At 41.9% G+C, this 26,141-nt stretch overlaps 2 protein-coding genes across 2 annotated transcripts in view; one reads left to right on the forward strand and one right to left on the reverse strand.

Annotated features, from left to right (window-relative positions):
* Positions 1–6,724: 6,724 nt before the first annotated feature.
* PRPF38B (pre-mRNA processing factor 38B) lies at positions 6,725–15,102 on the forward strand. The gene is made up of 6 exons (XM_006132607.5): positions 6,725–7,134; positions 9,998–10,066; positions 10,384–10,535; positions 10,619–10,679; positions 13,370–13,593; positions 13,895–15,102. The coding sequence occupies exons 1-6, from the start codon at positions 6,850–6,852 to the stop codon at positions 14,739–14,741; spliced, it is 1,638 nt and encodes a 545-aa protein (XP_006132669.1). The 5' UTR covers positions 6,725–6,849; the 3' UTR covers positions 14,742–15,102.
* An 8,200-nt stretch (positions 15,103–23,302) lies between these two features.
* FNDC7 (fibronectin type III domain containing 7) overlaps positions 23,303–26,141 on the reverse strand; it is a 30,060-nt gene continuing 27,221 nt past the window's right edge. Inside the window, exon 13 of the mRNA XM_006132608.5 lies at positions 23,303–24,559. Coding sequence (XP_006132670.2) covers positions 24,540–24,559 — 20 coding nt within the window. The 3' untranslated portion in view covers positions 23,303–24,539. The remainder of the gene's footprint in view (positions 24,560–26,141) is intronic.

Below are 26,141 nucleotides of genomic sequence, written 5' to 3' on the forward strand. Positions count from 1 at the left end.
AGTTCTAACAGCTTTTAAACTAGCATTGTTTGTAAAAAGCAATACATTTAATTATAGTCCAGATTTTTTTGATATCAGCCCAATACCAAATATTGCACCCTGCAAGGATATTTCTGTTCAGTCACCTCCATTCTAGAAAATGAAGAAGACTCAGACTTATTGCCCATGTTAGCTATTCTGTCAAAATTAGTAATTTCTGAGTTAAAGTAGGAAAAATTGCCAAAATGTAATATGAATCAAAAAATCGAAAACTATGTTCACACTATGTTCTCCCACCAACAGTTACTACTGCTTGATAGAGATGGATTAATTATCTTGATGTGAGGGCTCTCTTCTGTTGGCACAGAGCAGCTACATGAGCGATCATACTGTAGCAAAACAGAGTCGGTACAGCTGTGCTGCTGTCAGCTTGCCAGTGTAGACATGGCATGGCCTACGTCACTGGAATTCCATAAGATGCTTCAGTTCCCTTTAAGTGTGAAATATATGTAATTGAATGAGATTGCAAAGAAAACATTGGCAAAGCAACACTGCCAGAAGACATTATTTCAAGAGTAAGAAAGTACATAGGGCAACATTGCTCAACTTATAATTCAAAGACAAATGGACATTTTTCTGCAACCAGATTCAAAAGATGCTGTGAAGATGGTACTAAAGACTGCCATTTTTTTACTCTTTTTCCATTGACAAATTCCTGTCTATAAAAAGAAATCTGAGTCAGTCTGTATCACATTATTGGATTTTAAAGTGAACAGGCAGATCACTGGTACACCCACGGGGGTTGTTTGCCACAAATTCTGTACAAAGTGGACCATGTGAGGTGTCAAACAAAAGCTTATGCTCTGCTATGTATGATAATCATGTACTTGTATGTGTTTGTATGTGAAGTTATGAATATGGGTTCCGTTCTTGTATTGTAAATGTTTTCTGTCTGGAAGGGAGCAATAGGCTTGGACTATTATCTGCTTAAACGAAACACATGAGATCTTTTACAGGGGAAAAGGCAGTACACTGCATTTATTGAGAATACAACAGTTGCATATGCTTTTCAACCACTCACACATAAACACCATACACACACACAGTCCCGCCAGACGATGTTATAGTTACCAGTCCAGATTCTGTATCAGTCTAGTGGCCAGCTAGATTGAACACAGAGGGAGAGAGCATGGCCTTTGTCGATTGATCAATCCGATGTTCTTCTGGAGTTGGTGGCAAGACAAACCCAAAGTTCCATGGCAAAGCACCCTGCTTTTATAATCCTTTTCTCTGTTGAAATCAATAGATTCCGCTCTGTCAGCCTGTGACTAGAATGTTATCTTGTTGATGTCAATTGTTCCCAAACATCTCCAAAGCTCAACCTGTAATCAATCGTCTTTCAAGGGTGCTAGTTCCGCTTTAAGGTCGTCAATCTGCCAACTGTCTTGAGAGTAGGGGTACGCATCGATGGTTATAGATGGTTTTTCTTTGACACCAGGCCATCTTGTTTTCGCCCACGCTCACCCCTCCTTCTTTGGCCATCTGGTTCTGAGCAATAACTTCTGCACCTTTATCTTGACAGATACATGCCTCTTTCACACATAAACAAACTTTTACAAGGACTTCTCAGGGGAGGGCATAGTATCAATATCTACATTGGGCAAAGCAAAGAGGTGTTGTAAATCAAACAATTAAGGCCTTAGCCGTCAACATTCTTCTAGTCTCATTAACACAGACACAATATCTTTTTACTTAAGCCTATTTACAAAACTCACTAATCTTTAGGACAAAGCAATAGACATTTAACTATAAGGACTTAATTTAATGAAATATTAAATGCGTATTAACATATGCCTTATATTGCTATATTATTGCTACATCATTAAACTACATTACTATATTACTACACCTAAAATACAAATATAAAAAGAAAAAAACTTTCAGTTCCAATAGGACTGCCTATTGTGAGGAAGGATAGTTCAGTGAATGGCTACGCTAACTAGCACTGCTGCAGGGACAATGACTCTCAGGGTGTGTCTAGACTACAGGGTTTTGTCGACAAAACTATACCTGCATCTACACTACCGCCGAGTTCTGTCGACAGTAAGTCGAGAGAACGCGGCAGTTTTGTCAACGGTGGTAAACCTCATTCTATGAGGAAAAACGCCTTTTTTCAACAGAGTTATGTTATTGTATCCACACTGCGCTTTTTCAAAAGAGAGCGCCTAAACCAGTGGTCCCCAATGTGGTGCCTGCGGGCGCCATGGCGCCCGCCGAAACCTCTGGGCTGGCCCCCCCCTTCCTTCCAGCATGCGGCCCATGTGTGGTGCTGGCCCCAGGCACGTGGTGCGTGGGTGGCCCCTGGGTGCGCAGCGCATGCGTGGCCCCACCCCCGGAAGCGCAGCACGTGAGCGGCCCCAGCTCTGCCCCTGGGTGCCCGGCAGCCACGTAAGGTTGGGGAACACTGGTCTAAACTCTGTTGAAAAAGCGGCTTGCTTTGTCAACAGAACTGGCTGTAGCCTAGACGTTTTTTTTTCGACAGAGGCTTTGTCGGCAGTATCTGTCGACAAAGCCTCTGTCAAAAAAAGCCTATAGTCTAGACATACCCTCAGGGTGGCCAATACTCACCTGATGGGGGAGGGATAGCTCAGTGGTTTGAGCATTGTCCTGCTAAACCCAGGGTTGTGAGTTCAATCCTTGTGGAAGCCATTTGGGGTAAAAATTTGTCAGGGATGGTACTTCATCCTGCTCAGAAGACTGGACTTGATGACCTTTCAAGGTCCCTTTCAGTTCTAGGAGATAGGCAATCTCCATTAATTTAAAATGTATTTATTGAGGAGGAATACATCTGGAAACCTGCAGACTAACCAATGTGTAATGGCTACTTGCATGTGAAACAGGGACAGGTCACTTAATCATGTGACCCACTCCAGTTTGGGAGACACCAGAGGTATGTAAGTGCCATGAGGCTGTCTCCATTTTGTCTTCAATCTTGCTACTGATCCCAGATGCATCCTTACTAGAGACAGAGAGCCAAGAAGGATTGCTGACCCATCCTGACAGGATATACACCAGAGACTTTTAAGCTACCAGTTTGTAACATCTTGCTAAAAGTCTGCATCAAGAACTTGGTAATTGATGCATGTAATGTATTCTCCTTAAAAATCTTACTCTCAACCTTTTCTTTCTTTTGTTAATAAACCTTTAGATTTTAGATTCTAAGGAATGGCTCAGTGTGCTCTTGTGAGTAAGATTTCTAAAGTATAAATTGACCAGGGACTGTGGCTGGTTCTTTGGGACTCTGAGGATCTACTCGGAGTTGGTGAGATCAGGTTCTATTATCTCTCACCTGTATGTAGGCAAAGGGCTGATTGTGGCACAGGGAGACCTGGGTGTCTAAGGGGTTTTGCTCGTGAGGCTTCCTGCTGGCAGATTGGCAGATGAAGCGCTCTGTGTGACTGGCTTGTGGCCTATTTGGGAAAGGTCTCCAGTTGAGGGCTGTAAGTAGCCCTGGTTTTGAGCAATTCGCCCTGAGCTGATGCCCTCAGCAGTGCCCAGACCCTGCCCGGTCTATCACAGTCTGTATTATCAGGTAATAAGGCCTGCACTGAACCACAGCAGATTTCTTTTAATGCAGCTCCTCACTCTTTGCAAGTTGAAATCACCTTTGATCCAAATCACCTGTGGATTTGGTAGTCTACACATTAAGATCAGCTGAAATCCCTGAGGGAAGAAATCTAATTTTAGACAGAGAAATGTATAGTTTGCAGTTGAATCAAAGGCCTTAGAATCACCATCAAGGAGAGCGTTTGTGGAAGCCAAGAAGATGTCACCCTACACAAAGGGGCTACGTCTACACTGGCCCCTTTTCCGGAAGGGGCATGTTAATTTCAACTATCGTAGTAGGGAAATGCGCGGGGGATTTAAATATCCCCCGCGGCATTTAAATAAAAATGTCCGCCGCTTTTTTCCGGCTTTTAGAAAAGCCGGAAAAGAGCGTCTACACTGGCCCCGATCCTCCGGAAAAAGCGCCCTTCAAAGTAGGAATAAGAGCCTCCGGAAAAGGGCGCTTTTTCCGGAGGATCGGGGCCAGTGTAGACGCTCTTTTCCGGCTTTTCTAAAAGCCGGAAAAAAGCGGCGGACATTTTTATTTAAATGCCGCGGGGGATATTTAAATCCCCCGCGCATTTCCCTACTACGACTCATGAAATTTACATGCCCCTTCCGGAAAAGGGGCCAGTGTAGACGAGCCCAGGGAGAACTTCATGAAGATATTAAGAAATCTTGACAAGGACAGACAAATGCATGAGTAAATTACGTAGAGAACAGATAATAAAGTAAGGGAAAGAATGATTGTGAATGAAACAAAGAATAGGGAAGAAATAGCACTCGAGCTATCTTTGACAGTGTAACAATCTTTGTGGATAGGGGAGAACTTATAGCATATCTTGAGTTATTAAGGCTTTTGATACTGTCTTGCATAACTTTCTCACAAACAAAATAGGGAAATACAACCTAGAAGGAGCTTACTATAGGGTGGGTGCACAAATGACTGGAAAACCATTCCTAGAGAGTAATTATCAGTGGTTCACAGTGAAGCTGGAAGTGTGTATTAAGTGGGATCCCACAGGAATCAGTTCTGGATCCATTCTGTTCAATATCTATATCAGGGGTCTCAAACTCACAGCCTTTCTGTGGGCTAGAGCATATTTGCAATTGGGCTGGGGATACCAGGAGGCCTGGAGGAAGCATGCCCATCCCCCAAATACTGCCTTCATGCCACTGCCCCAGCCTCTCCCACCCACACTGCACCCTTTCCCCCCAGAGTGATGTGGTTTCAGGTATTAGTGTGGGAACCTGGTGCGGGGCAACAGCAGCTGTCTGGCAACCTGCACATCCCACAGAAGTGGGGGCCATGCACTTATCTTCCCCATGGCGCAAGGTGCTGCAGGGTGCCCAACCACTGCTGACACCCCACATCCAAGCCCAGTAATCCCCAAGGCCAGATTCCTCAGGGGATGGGTTGCAATGGCGGGGAAGTGTGGGATGGAGGCAGGAAGGGGCAGAGCTTAGAGGACAGGCACACCCTCCTCAGATCACCAGTTCTCCCAGGCCAGACCGTGAATATGCTCCCCCAGGCTCACTCCCCGCTGGCCCCAGGCTCCACACAGCATTTCAAAGAGGAATCGCCACATGGAGCTCAGGGCCAGTGGGGCACTCTATGTCCCCCGCTAGACCCAGGCTCCATGCGGTGCTTCAATTTATTTTTATTTTTTGAAATGCACAAGAGTTGCTTGGGCTCTTGTACATTTCAAAGGCGGAACGCTGCACAGCATTTCCGCCTTTGAAATGTAGCAACAGCTGGGCGGGCTCTTGCTACATTTCAAAGCAGAAGCGCCCTTATCGACTAATCGAATAGTCGATAGAAATCCCATCGACTATTCTATTGGGTAATTCATCTAATTTTAACATTCCTAATAGATGGCCTATGGGCCGTGAGTTTGAGACTCCTGATCTACATCGATGATTTAGATAATGGCATCTAGAGTCCAATTTATAAAGTATGTAGAGGATACCAAGCTAGGAAGGGTTGCAAGTGCTTTGGAGGATAGGACTAAAATTAAAAATGTGTGAGAGAGATTCTAGATAATACTGCCTTTAGTGCAAGAAACTGAAGTAGACCTTTCAAGGTCCCTTCCAATCTTACATTTATAGAATTCTTTCCTTTTCTCAAGTATAGTAATAGAAACTTTTGCTGGAGGAAAAGTATTTCTACTCGTTTTTAAATTTAGCAGCAAGACATAGTTCTAGTTATCCTATTAATATAATTTGTCAGAAAACACTAATCATTTGACTACAAGCAGCAATATGTGACAATTGTCAGGCTAAGGGTAGAGAGATTTTAGCATAGTTACTCTAGTCTAACCTAATCCTACAGTCACCGACACACGTTGCTCTTTTTGAAAATTAGCTATCTGCATGAAATAGAAGAGCAGAATGAGACCCCAGTGAGCTCATTCAATAAGCACCATGCACAGACGTGAGAACTAAGAGTGCTGGAGGAATGGCAGCACTCCCTGGTGTGCATCAAATTGGGTTTACAGTTTTGTTCAAATACTGAGCACTCCCATTATAAATTGTTCTAGCAGCCACGGCATCTGGTTTTATAGTTTCTCATTTCACCAGCTTCTTGTTATTTTCCATTTCCATGGCTACTAGGTACCTGAAGCTGGTAATTTCCAAATGTGTTATGCTATTCCAATGTGTATTAGAGGTGGCTGTTTTAACAGAAAGCCTTTAGCCGAAAGGCGTTTGGTTAGCAGCATGTCCTAACCCCCCACCCCCAAGATGGAACTTAGTCCCCATTTTTGGAGCCCTGCACCCCAGCGTACGCTCTCGGCGGGTGATAGAACCGGTGGCTCCTGGCGCTTCAGCCAGGGTGGTCTTAGAACAGCCCCATCAGCCGCTGCACGAGACCCCTCCTAGGCCGTTTCCTGCCAAGCGGGCTTCAGGCAAACGGCATCACTGACGGCCCCGAAGAAAGCGGTTGGCTCAGGAGGCGCGGCCGCGAGGGCCCTCTGGCCGCTGCTAATGGGGGTCCCGGGCGTCACTCATCTCCCGGCGCAGACGGGCCCGATTCCCAGCCCGGGCTGGCGGCGCCATCGGCGCGCTCGGAACCGGGCGGTTCGGGGGACACCGCGAACCCGGTGCGATTGGCTGGCGCGGTCGGTCCCGGAAGACGATTCCGTCACTTCCGCAGGGCCCGCCATCTTGTTGGCAGTTAGCGGACTAAGCAGAGACAGCGCCCGGCTCGGCCGCCCGCGTTTCGGTGCAACGAGTCCCCAGCTCGGGCCGGAGCCCTGAGCCGCCATGGCCAACAACAGCCCCGCGGTAGGCGCCGGCAACTGCCAGCAGCAGCAGGCGGCCCAGCACCAGGGCGGAGCCCTCCCGCCGGCCCAGCCCCCGCTGCAGAGCGGGGCCCCCAAGCCGGCGGCCTCGGGCAAGCAGGGCAACGTGCTGCCGCTGTGGGGGAACGAGAAGACCATGAACCTGAATCCCATGATCCTCACCAACATCCTCTCCTCGCCCTACTTCAAGGTGCAGCTCTACGAGCTAAAGACTTACCACGAGGTGGTGGACGAGATCTACTTCAAGGTGAGGCCCGCGGGCGGGGAGGGCCTTTCAGGGGAGCGGCTCGGGGCCTAGGCCGGCTGGATCCCCCCCGAAGCCTCCGCACTCGTCTACGGCCGGCCCGTTTCCTTCGGGCCTGGGAGCGCTTCCGGCCTGCGGGTTCTTCCCGGCTCGTTCTGGTGGTGGGGGCCGCTAGTCCTTTCTCTCGGCCCAGGCGTGAGAGCCCCGGACCGGAGCTGCCTTTTGCGCTGGGCCGGGCTAAGGGGAGAGCGAGTAGGGCGATCTGGCGCCGAGCGGAACTGAGGCGCGGGGGCAGTGTCAGCGCACGGGGAGGAAATGGCCGCTCGCAGCCTCTCCTCAGGCCCCTAGTTTTGGGGAGCGGGGCTCTGCGGCCTTCCCAGGGCGCATGAAGCCGAGTCCGCGAACACGGTGAGTTGAAAGCTGTAAAACCCACGTGCAGCAGTTGAAGCACGAGCGTATGTCTCTGAAACATCGGAATCTCCTCATCGCATGCCTCTTTCCCAGGGGGCACGGTCAACCTCCAGCACCTAGAGATTGCTAATAGGGGTGTGAAAGGGATGGCAGTGCCAGTCAGCGGTCCCAGTAGGAGCTTGCATGTGGCCTTTCTCGCTCCTTAGAGACTGGAGCATCCAGGTATTGAAACAAGATCAAATGATAGTGCTGCTGTTGGCATTAGTTTGGTTGTGCTGGGGAGATAGATGAACTTCTCAGTGATTCCTCGTTTCAGTTCTTGTTTCGTTTGCAGAACTGAATCAGTCTTGCAGTGAGGCTTCCTTCAAGCCAGGGACACAGGTAGAGATATGTAAAATAATGCTCATCACTTTTATATTCATTGTCCTGGTTAATGTGTACAAGATTAGGTTCAGAAGAGTAGCTGAGTTAGTCTGTAACTAGAAAAATGTAAACAAATAGTCTAGTAGCACCTTACCAAGACTAACAAATCATGTAGATGGTATCATGAGCTTTTGTGAGCATAAACCACTTTTTCAGATGTGTCATGAGGGGCAGCACATGGCCCCATGGAGCCATTGCTGTACATGCTAGCTACTTTCAGGAGTGATGCAGGATCAGGGAGGAGTAAGCCTGCCTTAACTCCACTAATTCACCACCTGGAAATGGTTTCAGTTCAATGGTGCCCAGACTGAGTGGCCTCCTACACCCAACCTCCTGCCCCAAACATGAGTCCCCCTGCACCCAAACTCTTTCCCAGAGCTTGCACTCTGAAGCCCCTATTGGACCCCAATCACCAAAGAAAAGAAGGGGGATGGAGTGAGCAAGGTGAGGTCTAGGACAAGGGGTGGAGCAGGGGCAGGGCCTCAAAGAAGGGGTGGGAAGGAAGTGGGGCAAGGGTATTTGGGTTTGAGGCAGATCTTACCTTGCACTTAAATTGAAAAAGTGATCTTGTGGTTAAAAAGATTGGAGACAACTGTTTTAAGCTTTTCAGGGAGGGGACTGCCTCCTACTGTGATCTAGTACATTGCTTAGCAGGATCAGGGCCCTAGTTTTGGTTGAGTCCCTTAGTTAGGCACTACTGTAATAAAGATAATCAAATCGAAGAACATCTTTTAGTGCTCAGTATCTATTTGGTTTTTGTTTTTGACTGAAAATAAAACCACTTTGTTCTGGTTTCACGGGGGTAGCTGTGGTTGTTTCAGCAAAAACGAGTACAGCGGCACTTGAAAGATTAACACATTTATTTGAGTGTTGGGACATAAGCTTTCATGAGCTACAATTTACTACCTCAGATGCTGAAGAGAAAAAAAGCTCACTAGAGCCATACTGTGTGAAATAAAAGGTACAATTCAGAATGAATAATTTGAAATGTTTCTGTATAACATATATAGTACCTGATTTTTCTGAGTTTTTCATATGTGCTGCTGGTAAAATGTAGGATGTATGTACTAAAGCAGGTGGAGCAAGTTTCCATGTTACTGGTATATGAGAAGTTCACATTTTTAACAAGATGATTACTGCCAATAGTGTAAATAAAACTTGGACCATTCCATTGGATTTCAGTATGCTTTATACATTTATTCCAAATTTTACTTCTAAATAATTCCAAAGTATAAAGTGAAGTAAAATGTTACCATTTTATATTTGGGTTTAAGCAGTAGACAGCATCAATATAAGACCAATGGTTTTTTGTCTTCCAGTTTCTGAACCAGATAGTGAAACTGACAATATTACTCCCTCTCTGTACTACTTAATTTCTAATGTAACTGGAGCAGATCTTTGTGTTTGACTCATTATTAGAGTCCAAAACTAGTGTTTTGTCTACTTTGTTCTAGCACTGATCATTAAGTACATCTGAAAAGAAGATTTAAACTACGCTAAAACCTTTCATAAAACTCAATCTGCCATTATTGCTTAGAATGCAAAACAGGCCATTATCTCAGGGTATCATCACAATCTACAAAAAAGCATTACATTTTTAGATTAAAATATTACAGTTCATAGTTTTCTCTCTTAGATAATAATGAGGGGAAAATAAGAAAATATTAAACTGACCACATAAGCAGAAGGGTATGTGCCCACAGATTAAAATGCTCTAGTAAGAAGCATAATGCTATTGGTATGTTTGAATGGGATTATTCACAATTGACAATAGTATTGATTGTTTTTTTATCTCCAGATTAAATTTTTAAGTAAAGATTATTAAAAATCTTTGATAATGAAGACCAGATATTTTGTTCATTCCTGAAGTTTTCAGCTTGTCTTCAATTAGATATGAGTTGAAAATTGGTTTGGAGAATCTTATGAACTTCACTGAATTTATCTAGGCATATGATAATTGTTTTATGTACTTTGGGGTTATTTATGAAGCTAAATGTGATGAGTGTGATAGTAATCTTTTCCACGCTTTCAGGTTACACATGTTGAACCCTGGGAGAAAGGAAGCAGAAAAACAGCAGGCCAGACAGGGATGTGCGGAGGGGTAAGTAGAAGTACGTGCCTTCTTAAATACTTTTGTGCAATAAATAATCACCTATGAAATATCCCAGTCTTGCCTTCACATGAGACTTGAGTATTGGATCAGAATGTAGATGGCAAATCTACAAATTACAGAAGGCAGAGATTCTCTTTGACTTTGAAGGATGTGAGTTTGGGGAGGCAAATATTATTACTCTTTTCTCAAATGGAAAAGCTTCATTCTTTTTAGGTTTTTATGCTTCTGCTAATGAAAATCTGGAGTAATGTTTTAGCAATTGCCTGCGTTAAATGATCTGGTATATCATTTTTCTATTACTACAGGTGCGAGGTGTTGGAACTGGAGGAATTGTTTCTACAGCTTTTTGCCTGCTCTACAAATTATTTACTTTGAAACTCACTCGTAAGCAAGTGATGGGCCTCATAACACACACAGATTCTCCATACATTAGAGCTCTTGGATTTATGTATATTCGGTAAGTAGCAATGTATTTAACTATGAACTAGTTTAATTTGAAAAAACTGTATTAAATTTACACATTCTCTTTGGTACTTCAAGGTACACACAGCCTCCTACTGATCTATGGGATTGGTTTGAATCATTCCTTGATGATGAAGAGGTATGTCAGCGAGGGTAATAATTTGTTTTCTTTTGTTTCCTTTCATGTTGCTTTTTTAGATTTAAAATGTGGGTACAATTTCCTGTATGAGCGTCTTTCTGTTGTGATTTTCTTTTAATTTAATGACACTAATAGCAAATTAATGGGGTGAGTGGGTCTGGCCTGGAAACTGACAGTTTGGGTTTTTTGTGCTCAAAAGATTTTGTTGAATTTTCCATTGGCTAAGACTAGTCAACATTTTAAACTTACTTTAGAAACTGATGTGAAATTAATTAAAATCCGTGTTTTAAAGTGAGACCTGTGGGCTGCATGGGTTATCTCTAATGGCATTATAGTCTATTCTAAAATAAGGGGGTGAGAAAAGAATATGGTAAACAGATCATGATAGATAAATCTATGGCCAGGATGTTCAAAAATATGTCTGAAAGATTAGCCTCCAAAATGTATGTATGTATTGAAAATTTTCATAACATACTTCAGACGGAGAGAGGTGTGTGATTGGGATAAAAAATTGTACAGTAAAACTTTCTGCTCAATTCTGTGGCTATTATATCACATGTCAATGGAAACTAAACTTCACTGACTAGAAGTGAGCAACTTAATTACTGGATAGGATGGTGTTACCTATACTTTCTGAACACTCCTGTTGACCCATAGAGTAACAAAAGGCATTTTAAGTACTAAGTTCTGAACCCCTTCAGTCAAATGGATCACATTATTATGCGTAAGGGAGGAAGAATGAGAAAGTAGTGTTATAGGAATTATTGTTGTCCCTAATCACAGATTTTCTGGCTAGAGAAATTGAGTGGGAGCATACGTAACACATTTCTAGGGTTAGAGGATTGAGGTATGCAATTCTCAAATTGCAATATGTAGTACTTACTGAGTTTGATTCTCTAGTTATTTATTAGATTTAAGAATGGGAGATTAAAGAACATATTTTCCTTGATTGGTTTAGACTAACACTATATATTACAAGAAATATCAAACTTCATGTTTTCAGAAAAGCCCTATTTTTAATAAAAATGCAGTGTAATACATATGCATGACTACAACACAGTATATTTATTTTACACAGCTACTTTCATACTAAGCATCAAATACTGTACAAAGGAGACATTTGTTAATCCAGGTAAACCTGTGTTATTGTATATTTGTAATGTGATCAAAATATTGAATTCACATGTCGGGTAATAGTTAATTAATAGTTAGCATTTTTCTCCCAAAGTGATTGCTACTTTAATTCTTCAATATGAACATTAACTACATTTCTGTAAAGTGCTGCCTTGTAACTTTTTGGGGGAGGCTTCAATTCTAGTGTACTACAAGCTACTTCCTTCATAGGACCAGTTGAATAAGAAAATGACTGGCCTTAGTTGGTGTCTTTACTATTAAAGGCTCTACTTTTAATTTATACATATGAAATACTACACGATTTTTGCTCTAATATTTTGAATGTCTGACTACTTTCATGTCTCCTATTTTTCAAAGAGTACATTTGAGGAAGCATTAGAACCATTCTTTCCCTGGGACTTCATGTAGAAGGAAGTGCTTACAGCTGGTTCATATGTACTTTTTTGCATGAGTTCCACAAACTCATTTAAATGATATGGTAAACATTAATAAAGATAATTTCAACCTCTGAAGTTTTTTTCTCTAGCCCATAAATCTAAAATGTTGAAGCAGTTCAACATTGTCAGACTTGTCTGTAACACAGGCCTTTTTCTGTTCAACACAGTTATTTTTCTAAATGCTTCTAATGTTTGTTCTGTTTAACCATGTAGATACTTGCAAAGTGCTACATTTAAGCTAACTCATTGTTTTCTTCTTTAGATCTCTGTGCAACGATTATATTTGGAAATACTGTATATCTGAACACTTAAATGTGTGTGAGTGCAAGCAGTTTTACATTTAGATTTTCTCTTCATGTTTAGATAACAAATCTCACTTTCCTTGTGTGCTTGCACTATAGGTTTGGGACTTGACAATAGCTGACTAACATGTCCTGAGCTGTGAGAGGGCATAGCAAGAAGGCCTTCATGCGGTAATGACCCTTTTCAGAGACAATGGTCATCATGGATTATGCGTTTCCAATTATTTGTTCATTTATTTATTTTTTTACATATTTCTAAATTAGAAACCTCACTGCTTCATGGCAGTTGGTTTGCTATTGCTTCCAATTTTGTTAGGACGCCATTTTATATTACAACTTTCTCTATGATCATTTATAGACAGGAAATAAACTAGTTCTAATGTGGATAGGCCACGGTGTTGGCTGCTATTGTGTACAGCCATGCACCCATAAAATGAGGAATTAAATACAGTTATAAAATAAATTCTTAGTTTTAGAGTATTTAAATAAGATACATGATCATACCATTCAACTAGACAGTGTAAGAGGATTAAACCTAAATCTGTTGATTGGGACAGTCCCTTAACTTACAGATGGCTGCAGGCTTTCTATGGACCTGCATGCATGGCTATTAAGTCCTGCTCCCTATTTAACATTTATTGCCAAATCCAAAGGGTACAAGAATTGGATTTTTTTCAAGAACTTTTATTAAAGTGTGAAACAAGTAAATGTTCATAATTGTGAGGCTTCAAGATGGCAATAAATATATCAGCATTTGTTTAAAACAAGCAAAGAACTTTTTTGACGGTCAGGATATTTTTTTCTTTGTGTTTTGTAGGACCTGGATGTGAAGGCAGGTGGGGGTTGTGTTATGACCATTGGGGAGATGCTTCGTTCCTTTCTTACTAAGCTCGAATGGTTTTCAACATTGTTTCCAAGAATACCTGTGCCCGTCCAGAAAAACATTGATCAGCAAATAAAAACCAGACCTAGGAAAATCAAGAAGGAGGCCAAGGAGGGAGTGGAAGAAGTAGACCGACACACAGAACGTAGACGTTCAAGGTTATACGTTATCTTTTCAAAATAATACAGTTGTAAAAGTCAATATCTAGTGCCTTATAATTTATTATCAGAAAAATAGCGTCCTACCTTTTCTGGGACAACTAATGTTTCTAAACCAACAAATCAAGAGTTGATTGGTAATAATAATGCATAACATCATGAAATAATATTAAAACAGAACTTTAATGCTTTGCAATGAAGGCAAGCATGTGGAATGTGAAGACTCATTAAAACAAACTGGAAAAATCCAGGAGGCTCATTGCTAAAAATTTCATCTTATGAATCCTTTATTTTTATGTAGGTCTCCAAGAAGGTCTGTGAGCCCCAGGAGGTCTCCTAGAAGATCCAGAAGCAGAAGTCGTCATCGGGAAGGCCATGGATCATCTAGCTTTGATAGAGAACTAGAAAGAGAGAGAGAACGGCAGAGATTAGAACGTGAAGCTAAGGAGAAAGAAAAAGAAAGGCGAAGATCACGAAGTGCTGATCGTGCATTAGAGCGGAGGCGAAGCAGAAGCAGAGAGAGACACAGAAGCCGTAGTCGAAGTCGTGATAGAAAGAGTGACAGAAGAGACAGGGATAGAGAGCGGGAGAAAGAAAATGAAAGAAGCAGGAGAAAAGATAGAGACTATGACAAGGAAAAGGGTAATGACAGAGAGAGATCTAGAGAACGGTCAAAAGACAGGAAAAGTAAGGGTGAAACAGAAGAGAAAAAACACAAAGATGACAAAGATGACAAGAAGCACAGGGATGATAAGAGAGATTCCAAAAAAGACAGAAAACATAGCAGAAGTCGAAGCAGGGAGAGGAAGCATAGGAGTAGGAGTAGAAGTAAGAATACAGGTAAGCATAGTAGAAGTAGGAGCAAAGAGAAATTAAGTAAACATAAAAATGAAAGTAAAGATAAAGCAAATAAACGAAGTAGAAGTGGAAGCAGAGGAAGAACTGATACTGTTGAAAAGTCCAGGAAACGAGACCACAGTCCCAGCAAAGAGAGATCCCGAAAGCGTAGTAGAAGCCAAGAACGATCCCATAAACATGATCACAGTGATAGCAAGGACCATTCAGACAAATATGATCGTCGAAGGAGCCAAAGTACAGAACGAGAAAGCCAAGAAAAGCAACATAAAAACAAAGATGAGACTGTGTGAACTCAATGAAAAGTGGATCACATTGAATCCTATAAATCTTTGATTAAATCCTGCTTATTTTTTCTTAAAGTTGAGATTGTGCAGTAGTTGAGCACTCTTTTTTCAACCTCCCTCTAGGCTACAGATTGTCATTTCCTATGTTGGGTAGGGAAGTGCCTTTGTAATCCCATTTAATGCATTGATGGTTTCAACCCATGTGTTCAGTTAAATTCATAATGCAAAGATTGTTCTTGCATTTTTATTGTTCAAATGTTTCTGAAATGTACAGTCTGTACATACGTCCTGAAAATGTTTTAATTCCTTTGGCATGGTTGCCATGTTGGTTAAATTTGTATAAGGCAATAAACTGCCACTAATTCTACTTTTGTTTTGTAGCTGTGGAATTATGGTTTATATCTAGAATTTAGCATGGCTGTGCTTTGCATAATGGTATGGCAGAAGCTTTGGGGGAGGGTCTCCATTGTGTACTATAGCTCAAATATTTATGTGCATATAATGTACATAAAGGCTGCAGATTTAGAATTAGCTTTTGTCCTTTGTATCTACTGTCTTAGCTTTTTAAAATATATCATGGTTTGATCCCTGACAGTATTATATTCAGAGTAGATTTTCAGGCAGGTAGCAATTTAGGCAGGTAGGGATTTAGATTATGCTGAGGCTTATTTAGTAACCCTCTAAGAAATGCTACCTAAGAGGGACACGGTTAAGTTGGTAGACCTGTACCATAAACTACCTATGCATTTTTTTCTTGTTTAAAAGGCTATATAACATTGCTCTTTTCAATACAATTATTTTAGTTTGTTTGAATTTTAAAAAATCAGTGCTGTCATCATAATTGTAAACTAAAAAAGGGGTGTGAGAATGGGGAGGAAGGAGAAATTTTGCCAAGGAACAGATTTGAGTTTCAGGCTTTCAAAGCATTTTTATAAATGAAAAACGTAATTAAAATAAGAAATACCTTGATAGTGTCACTTTTTAATTCATAATATTTTGTAAAATAGATTGCTGTTCTGAGTTGAATATTTCATCTCCCGTGTGGGAAAAGTAAATTAGTTTTTAAAACAGAATAGCTTAGCAAAACTAAAATACATTATTGAAAAATCATATAATAAAAGTCCAGGTCTGCTTGGTAGGTTGTTCTGATGACTTTTTTATATTGAGAGAGGAGAACCATTGGTCTGGAATAAACACTGGATTAATTTATTTTGTGATAGGTGTCAACTTTCCCCCATATATTCACTGCCAGTTGTAAAGATGTTGGTGGATTTCTTTATGCCTTTTATCTAAAGGAAAAATATATAGAGACTTACTCAAAATAATAGATTAACTCAGGGCTTAAGACTGTTGAAATGTGGATCTTTTGTGGTTTGAGTGACCTAAAGGTGAAAGGAACTGAGGTTTGTCGCTCTCCCCTCACTCTTGGTATGATGTAACACTTCTAGATATTAGTCACTTTCCCTGTATAGTTCTTAATTTCGTATCATGTCAAAAATCTAGTTAGTTAATTGACTGTAGTGTAAAAAAAAAAAAAAAAACTAGTTGTCCCTCATCTTTCAGACTAAATAGTGAGTGCCTGAATTACTAATGTAAAAAGAAAATAATATTTTGGAGGGGAAAAACCCCCCAGCTAGTTTCTGCATTAAAGTAGCACAAACTCAATTTGTTTTCTTCTGGTCACCTTGTAATTCTAAATGTATTGTTATTAATCTCCCTGGTGTCCCTCCAACAGTAACTTTTTAGTTTTGAGCTGCTACTCCTGTTTATGATTTTTAAACTGTTAGGTAACTGAGTTTGAAATGGAAACTTCAGTAGAAATTTGAATGATTGCAAGAGCTACCCACTGCAGTGGAAAACCCAGATTGCTGCTGCCCTCTATCTTGTTCACTCATTTTAGAAATAAAAAAGCCCCAAATGTTTTCTATCAGAAATCTAATGTATAATCAGCATCTTACTTGAAATGTTTATTACTTTAGTTTCTACTTATTTTATGAGGTGGGAGGGGCTAGCAACAAATATGTAGACGGTAGTTCAGGTATTTGGCTTCAAATTGACACTTCCTTCATTTATACTGATCTCAGTAGTTGCTTGAATTTTTTGCAGTGCTTTATTTCTATTTGTGAATTGGTTGTGCTGATTGAGACCAGATTTCTGTTTACATTTGGTTAAATGAATCTTCAAATTCCATTCAGTAATAGACATACATTGTGGTGGGTACTGATAACACTATTGGTCAAGGAAACAGTAGTCCTATGCTGCCTCCTCCATAACTCAGCCACTGCTTCTTTGCTCCTATTGTGCAAAACCCTGTTGTTCTGTGATACTTCTGTGTAGCGTCTCAGTCATAGTGAGTTGGATAGTTTGTATTGTGGATAAAAGTTGTGGATGGTTTGGCTGTAACCATATGTAAATGGTGGCTTGTTTCCAGATGTGAAAACCTGTGCTGCTTTGTAATTTGAAACACTGCATGTTGATTAATTGCTTACGTTCTTTGCTAGATTTACCTGGTGTTGGTTGGGTCTTTAACTCGATTAATTTTTCTTTTTCTTAAACCATTGTTCTGCAGTGGGGCTGGCGATGAGGGATTCAGTATGCAGGCTGTCCTGGGAAGAGAGGACTATCCCAGCCAGTGTTCCCTCTAAACTGCATGGCAGCACAGCTTCACAGGTGATTTATCAGCTCTGCCCAGTCTGAAGCTCAGGGCTCCCTGCAGGGAGCTGGCTGACTAGGTGGAGCTGATTAATCACCTTTGAGGCTGTGCTGCCCCACAAGTTAGAGGGAACACTGATCCCAGCCACCTCTCTCTGCACTGCAGCAGGTTGGGGCCAGATGGGAAGCACCTAACCACGGCTGCTGCAGCTCCGCAGGCTTAGTCAGAGGAGGGGTGCTTTTCCCCTGGCTGGGAGACAGATACACACAAACTTAATTATATCATAGATAGCCGTCCCTTTCTCCACCCCTACCCCCTGCTGCCTCCATGTGGTCATTATATAGCATAGTCCTCCCTTTCTGTTTTATGAGAACCAGTTCCTTTCCAGGCACAATCAAACTGTTACCTTCTTTTATGTTTAGAGGAAGCTCCATATCATATGCGGTGGTCCTAGCTCTGACTGTTAGGAGGAGTTCTTTAACAGATGTATGGACAGACAGATAAACTCTCTCAAATATATAGTAGATAATAATCAGCAGTAACAATCTGCCAGTTAAAAGTGAATAAAATCCTCAAATTTTGATTTCAAAGCAAAATGCATAATGAACATCCAAACTTGTAGCCTCATAGGTTTAATTTCTTGAATTTTAGATTTACATTTTAATGGAGATTCTTGCAAATAATCTGCCCTTCCATTTGTCATAATTGCTTTGTGCCAACTGAAATTTGCTTGCATGAAAAATATTAACAAGTATATTTACTAGCTAAATGTCATTAAAACTGTCCCCCTCTGAGTCTGCTTTGTAGACCACCAGTAAATTGAAGAAAACTATAGTTGAGGGGCAGTAGCTCTCGGTTCTCTTTTTGGTTGCTCAACAGAACACCAACCATTATACCTTGATCCAGGCATGCCACACCATAGAACTTCACTTGTGATATATATATATATATATATATATGTGCAAACAGTGGGTATCTGGGAGGATGGAAGTAAGAGAGAAAGTAAAAGCTCAGCACCTCTGTTTCCATGACTTGATTCCCCTGTGCTCAGAACTAGAGATGTTAAGGACTAGTCGATGAGCAAATGCTTATCGGATAGTCAGTAAACTAGTCGATCCCCTCCCCCCTTGCTGCTTCTTTCAGAGGTGCTGCCACACGTGGAGCCCAGGGTCAGGTAAGGAGTCCTCAGCTGACTCTGGTTCCACATGGCAATTCAAATTGGCAGCGCAGCATGGAGCCACCTTGAAATGCACAAGAGCCCCCAGTGGGGCTTCTGTACATTTCAAAGCTGGTATGCCACGTGCAGCCCAGAGTCAGTGGGACTTCCCGCTGGCCCGGGTTGCATGCAGAGTTCTGCATTCCTCTGAAATTTCAAAGGAGGAATGTGGAAGCGCCTATCAATTAGTCAATAGAAATTGACTAGTAAATTAACCATTACTTAATATCCTTACTCAGAACCCTGTCTGGTGGTTTTTTTTTTTCTTAAGTTGGTATCCCTCTGGCTGAAGAAAATTGGGAAGTTGCTGCTTAATTGTCTAGTGCAGGGATGTGGAATCTCAAGCCAGCGTGCCTGGTTCTGGCCTCCAAGGCTCAGGGCTCTTCTCTCCCCCACATTGGGAAACCTGTTCTGGCGCTGCAGCCCCCTCGCTTCTCCATTGTGGAGCTGGAACACACAAAATCTATTAACCTAGACCCCTATAGGCTCTGGTGTATGAGGGGAATGTGGGGAGAGTGTCTTTCTCCTTCTCAGTGGGTTTAGTTTTTTTATTTTTGCTTCTCACTTATGTGCAGCCCCCCACTGATTTTTGTGTGTGTGTGTCAGTGGCCCTTGACAGAAAACAAGGTTCTCCACCCCTGATCTAGTGATTGGTGCTGGTAATGATGGTGCATTTTCTCCTTGGGGAGTATCAGCAAAGTGCTATATACAATAATCATAGTATTTTTCAGTTAAAAATTCAGTAATGAGTGTGGTCTAAAAGTCCAGGGTAAAATCCCTTAATGCAGTATTTCTATTGTATGTATGGTAAGTAGTAAATTTCAAACACTTGTTCCAGTAAATGAGATGCCACCTACACATTTGAACAAGCATAACACAGTGGTTAGGGGAAAGGCAGAGAAGTTGAATTCTTTCCAAACACTAGAACAGATACTAAAGGTAAATTCTGCCATTCTTTATGCAGTATTATGCTCTTTCTTTGTGGGGGAGAAAAGGAAGGATGGCAAAAGTTTGCAAAGCAAATATAGCAGTGCTTCTGTTTTAGTACCCCACTGAAAAGGGGTTTGTGGAAAACTCATGGTCTGTATCTCCAAATGTAATTTAACCCAAGGCAAGGTGAGGAATCAAAAGTTCACATTAATACCTAATTCTTATACAGTCATATAAAGACTAATGTATTTGTGCTACCTTCCTGGCACTATGACTCCATACCATGTTGCCACTGGCCATATTAGTTAAACCTGGGCTGTCCATCCCTATGTGGAATGGGATGTAGCTAGTGTATACTCCCATTACTTTTGTTGTATTTCAGATGTCTTGGTAAATATCTGGAATATAATTTCTCAAGGACTTGGGACAATTTAGAATTGTGTAGTGGCAGATTGTTCAACACTTAACAGGGTTTGAAACCTTAATAAATTTTTTCCCCAAGTGTGTGTGAGATATTGGTGTGAAAGGCAAATAGTTTTAAGTAGCTTGAATAAAGATTAATCCTATCAGGTTTCATTTCCTGTGTACTTATGAAGCCCTAATCCTGTACGAGTTCTCGTTATCCACATGCAGCAAAATTTTGCCTATGAAAAGGCAAGAAGAAAAACCATGAGTATTTATACATTATAAAGAATCACAAAGGGCAAGTAATCTGACGCAACAAGGAGTCATACTTACTGAACTTAATCATATGAATAATGCTATTCTAGTCAATAGAATTACTTTTGAGTAAAGTGAGGAATTGTCCCACTGTACTCTGTTCTTGAAGACTTGACGGGCACATTCAAATGCTTGGCTTTTTTAAACAACCCCCTAACTAGGGACGTAAACCTATTTAATTAGTTAACCTATTAAATATTGTTTAATGTTGGAAGTGTGGAGGGCCACCCTGGCACAGGCTCTTCCAGCCCTGTTTGAAGTGCACCCTGCTCCAGTCCCCACTGGTTAAACTAACCAGAACTGGTAAGCATCAGGTAACCACCACTCCTGCAAAAATCTAGGTTAATGGTTTGGTGAGGCCGTGCCAATTTCACCTGGAAAAGTCTAAATTTTACAAGTTGAACTGTATAGATGCAGCCCTGTTCCTAAACACCCCCATTGATTTCAGTGGGACTCAAATAATCTTGCAGTACTGGAGCCTACTCTAGCAAGCAGATTTTGCAACTATATACTGCAGTTCTGTAATAGAAGCAACAGATGGAAAGCATGGGACACTGTAGATGAAGACTCCATAATGTCTGTGCCAAAAAAAGAACCTAGTGGTTACATGCAGCATTTCTTAGAAATGGAATCTGCACATTTCCAGTAATGGGATGCTGTGATGGTGGAACTTTTAATGGCAGTACCCATTGGATTATTTACTCCACCCCCTTCTCCCCCACTCCCTTATGATATTCCTGCGAAAGTTCTGAAGGCAAGCGTATGTTGATACAACTGGTTGCAATGATGTTGCTCTTCGCAGCTGTTTGCCTATTACATATTTAATTCTGTTTGTTAGCTCATCCGTTTATAGTCTTTTGTTAAGGATGATTGAGTTTAATGAGTGCTGCTATTTAAGTAAAATATGCAACATTCAAATTTGATTATCAAGGGCCATCTACGCACAATATGCCACTCATGAGTACCTACATTGTTTAGCAGTATTCTTAACATTCTGAGATTTCTCACTTTTATTAAGTTACTTATGCAGCTATCTACTTACATTATAAAATATCTTATGTAGACTTAGACTTTTTTTTAATAGCAAAAGTGAAAACAGTCATTTAAACTTGTGAGCCATTGTTTTCATTAAAACTAGTGGCTAGACATTCTCTTTAGATGACATTACAAAGATATCAGCTCCAAAAACTATGGAGTAGCATAGCGATACTTATCCATTGTTTTCCACATTTACTTTTAAAGTAAATTGGTAGCTGTAATGATGACACAACTTTCAAAGCACAAAGTCAGTGTAACCCTCCTCTACAGTAACTTTGCCCTCTGAGCTAACTCCTACATTTCCATGGATAACTTAAAATAGCAATAATGACACTTTGAATATTAACTAACTATTTTACTGCGTACTAAAGTATGTCAGGATTATGTGATGTATTATGCAGTACAGATCTGCATTCATGTTTCTGTGTACAGGCAGTCCCCGAGTTACGCGGATCCGACTTATGTCGGATCCGCAGTTACGAACGGGACCCGTATCCCTGGTCTCCAGGAGACCAGGGAGAGGAAGCAAAGCAGCGGAGCACGCGGACAGCCCAGACGCGTCTGGGCTGTCGGCTGCCCGCGTGCTCCGTGGCTTTGCTCTGCTTTGCTCCCCGTCTCCCTGGTCTGCAGACCAGGTGGACGGGGAGCAAAGCCGCGGAACACGTGGGCAGCCGACAGTCCAGACGCGACTGGGCTGTCTGCTGCCCGCGTGTTCCGCGGCTTTGCTCCCTGTCCCCCTGGTCTGCAGACCAGGGAGACGGGGAGCAAAGCCGCGGAGCCCGAGGGCAGCAGGACAGCCACTACGCATCTGGGCTGTCCCGCTGCCCCCGTGCTCCGTGGCTTTGCTCCGGACACCTGTGGTACAGCATCTGGGGAGCTGCCGGTTGGTCCCGTAGCGACGCTCTGGGCGCTACTGGACCAACCCGGCAGCACCCTAGCTGCTCTGCCCCAGGCGTCCTGATTCAGCCATTGCTGGTCAGTTTCAGCAGCGGCTGAATCAGGATGCCTGGGGCAGAGCAGCTTGGGTGCTGCTGGGTTGGTCCAGTAGCGCCGAGGAGCGGCGGCGCTACTGGACCAACCCAACAGCACCCCAGCTGCTCTGCCCCAGGTGTCCCCAAATCAGCTGCTGCTGAAACTGACCAGTGGCTGACTACAGGAAGCAGCTGCCCTGGGCTTCCTGGAATCAGCCGCTGATCAGTTTCAGCAGCAGCTGACTTGGGGACGCCTGGGGTTCTTAAGTTGAATCTGTATGTAAGTCAGAACTGGCGTCCAGATTCAGCCACTGTTGAAACTGATCAGTTTCAGCAGCGGCTGAATCTGGACGCCAGTTCCGACTTACATACAGATTCAACTTAAGAACAAACCTACATTCCCTATCTTGTACGTAACCTGGGGACTGCCTGTATATGAGCAGAGGGTGGGGAGAGACAGCTGCTCGTGAGGACTAGTCTAGGATATAAAAGACATGCATGTTAAAAGAGCTAGGCCTTAAACTATGGGATGATTGGTTTTCGTACTCCCGAAGGCCCAATTTAGTTTTCAAAAGTGGTTGCAGCCTGCTTTTTATTTTTCAAGTGGAAGATAAATCTAGTTTAAAAGTCTGGGAGCAACTAGTGAATGCAAATGCATGCTTAACACAGTTGGCCTTCACTGGGAGAAGTGCACTCATTAAGTTTTTCTACATCTATAAGAACAGGTACAATGCACCCATCTCAATTTACCGTACATGTGGAAGAGGTGAGAAAACTGTCATCTCTTCCTAACCTATAGAGAAGTTTTCAGGGGTCCAGAGCCTCAAATTTTATAGAGCACAGACTGTATGTATTGTTGGCATAATCCACTGCCTGCATATTATGAACTTCCTATTGAGAAGAGAGGTAGTTTAGTGATCATGGCTGACTCAGTCTATGGTACTTGTTGAGTTTCTGGGAGGAGCCAGCACAAACCTGTCTACATCTCAAGTCCTCTGTCCTAGTCTAAAGGGAGGACCCACTGAAACTATGGCTCAAGCAATGTTGGGGGATAACATGATAAAATGGGCAGGAGTAAAGGTTACAGGTTCAAAAGCAGATATCTGGTGTGGAATATTAAGCAGAGAACCTCAGACAGCACTCACTGATGCTCAAAGGGAGCCAGTGAATACAGCCCAGAGGAACTGTGTCCAGATATGCGATCTAAGGAAATAGTAGAGTAGATACAGGCTTCAGTCTCTGAGTACCTGCCTGTCTAGCATGCTCCTCCTGGTACAGTGGATGGACTTCTAGTTTCATTTTAATTGTTCAAATCAAACATTTTAATATTATGCCTCAAACTCTCTGGAGGGCATGAGGGAGGTGGTTAAAATGTATTTTGTGGGACTAAACTGCTACCAAATATTTAAATCCAAAAAGTTAAAAATTAACACTTTTTTATTTTTACAATAGTTAATTGACAAACTATTTCCAGAACTCTTATCACACACATTACTACTCAGCTTAACCTTAGCAACCCACACTTAGCCCCCTTACAGGGCTCTCACTGAGTGCATTCCAGATTTATGAGCCAAGATCAGCAAGATTGTTCTGTGCATGTTTCTAATAAACACATATCCAGTAGGAGAGATGTTTGCATGCTAAATTTCCCCCAAAATTGGGGCTGCTCACATGTGAGGGTCTGGTTCAGCTCCATATCTAGCAGTTGAAGTCTGACAAGGGGAGTTGTGTGGGAATCGAGGATTTGTGTCCACTGGCAAGCCAGACTAGTCAGGACTGCTACCTAAAGTGATTCTGTTACCGTTAGATTGAATGTAGCAGAGTGAGTGATACTAAGCAGTGGGGATACCTGATTCAATTCAGCAGAGACGGTAAGCAGGTGAGTTTGGGATCCCACGTCTCACTTGCTTGAAGTTATGGGGGCTCTCAATGAATGCAGCATGGTATTAGGAAAGGGCTAACATGGCAGGGAATGTCCTTTTTTTCTCTTTTTTTTTTTAAGAGGGAAAAACAGAATTATGCAGCTGAGGACAGATGGCATTGGTTGTGGGGTTGGACATAATACAAGGTTCCCCTGCTGAGTATACTGATCCTCAGGATGTCAACGCAGTTTAGTAAAAAAACATTAATTTATCCGGAGGGTCCTAAGGATTCATAAGTTAAAAACACTTCAATTAATTTAGTATGTCCTAATTACATTTGTAATTTAAGTAACACTTGACTTTTTCTTACCTGCCTGTCTGAACCAGTGATTCCATCCAGACAAATGTTAGTCTTCACTTTCCTCCATAGATAACTACAACAAAAATTCAGAGGGTTAGAGAATTCAGGTGAGAACAAAACAAATGATCAACAAAAATATTTGAATAATTGCTGATGCAGGTGTTTTCAGCGGTTTCAGCCAGGAAATTGAATGGAAAGATTGTATTCATTTGAAACCACAGGAAAAACATAGAATGGACCATAGTGTCACCAATTTGTTGGCAGGAGGTGGTACTTCAATATCAGTGGCGCAATATAGCTTAATTTAATTAATAATTGTAATGGGGCCAGGCCATAAAAAATAGAACACACATTCAAATAGTGCCAGAGGCTCTTTGATGACCAAGAGTAGCTTAGGCCTCAGTTTAGGTCTCATGCAAAAGTAACATGTACTGCAGCAGTGTGCTGGATTATGGGGACAGGACACATATGATGGGTATTGTGTTTCTTAAATAAAACACCAATGCCCTTCAAGATATGTCTACTTATGCAGAGGATGACTTGAGTTCCACTTAAGGCTATTATGAATTTAAAAATACATGATGTGCTGTGTTAACAGCTCTTTATCTGAATGAGTTTGGAATGGTCCCAATACCTAAGAGGGGTGAATTCTCAGAGGGGCACCATCCTGAATTACACACCAGTAGAACCTTAATAGCTCACCACACCACTCATGAGCTCTGTATGTGCTTCAGATGTTTGAGAAAATGAGTTTAAAAAAAATTTAATTGAGATTATTTTTAGCACTGTTCCCTTAAAGCATGCTGCAGTGAGCCCAACTGCAACGACTCAAAAGTGGTGTAATTTTTCTGTATATATAGGTGACACAACTTTACAATGTTATGTCTCTAAACCCTGGAAGGGCAGTGCCGGTTCTGACTAAAAAGGAGAATATCTTCTTAATGGAATAAAGCTCTTTTTTCTGCCTTTCTAGCTCAAACTTCACAGCTGTGGCATTTAAAAAATCCTGTAAATAAGGTAGAGCTGAATTTTGCTTCTCTTGGGCCTCAGATGTATAATTTGTAGCTATGAATGGTACATTTGGGGAACAAATATGAAATATTTCCCTGACATTTGTAAAAATTTTTGTCTGTTTGAAACCTCAGAATTTTGGTAAGTTAGATATCCACTCTTGACATCCAGTAAGTTAGACATCCAGTTATCACTTTAAGGGTATGTCTACACTACCCCACTAGTTCGAACTAGCGGGGTAATGTATGCATACCGAACTTGCTAATGAAGCCCGGGATTTGAATTTCCCGGGCTTCATTAGCATAAAGCTGGTGCCGCCATTTTTAAAAGCCGGCTAGTGCGATAGTACAGATAATACGAGGAGTACAGATAGTTCAACTATGTAGCCATTCCGAACTATCTAGCCCGTGCCGCGTGTAGCCGCACGGCACGGGGTTCGCACTAGCCGGCTTTTAAAAATGGCGGCGCCGGCTTTATGCTAATGAAGCCCAGGAAATTCAAATCCCGGGCTTCATTAGCAAGTTCGGTATGCATACATTACCCCGCTAGTTCGAACTAGCGGGGTAGTGTAGACATACCCTAAGTGACAGAATACCACATCCCCAGGTAAAACATCCCAGTGGTTTTTACTCTGTTAAAAGTTT

Source organism: Pelodiscus sinensis, chromosome 9, assembly GCF_052426305.1.
Source record: "Pelodiscus sinensis isolate ZL-2025 chromosome 9, ASM5242630v1, whole genome shotgun sequence".
Lineage (NCBI taxonomy): Eukaryota > Metazoa > Chordata > Testudines > Trionychidae > Pelodiscus > Pelodiscus sinensis.

Bases quoted from the DNA above. Each gene is read 5' to 3' on its own strand.
- PRPF38B (XM_006132607.5), top strand. From the start codon at position 6,850: ATGGCCAACAACAGCCCCGCGGTAGGCGCCGGCAACTGCCAGCAGCAG. The intron at 10,067-10,383 runs GTAAGTAGAAGT...CTATTACTACAG, and splicing joins AGACAGGGATGTGCGGAGGG to GTGCGAGGTGTTGGAACTGG. The intron at 13,594-13,894 runs GTTATACGTTAT...ATTTTTATGTAG, and splicing joins ACAGAACGTAGACGTTCAAG to GTCTCCAAGAAGGTCTGTGA.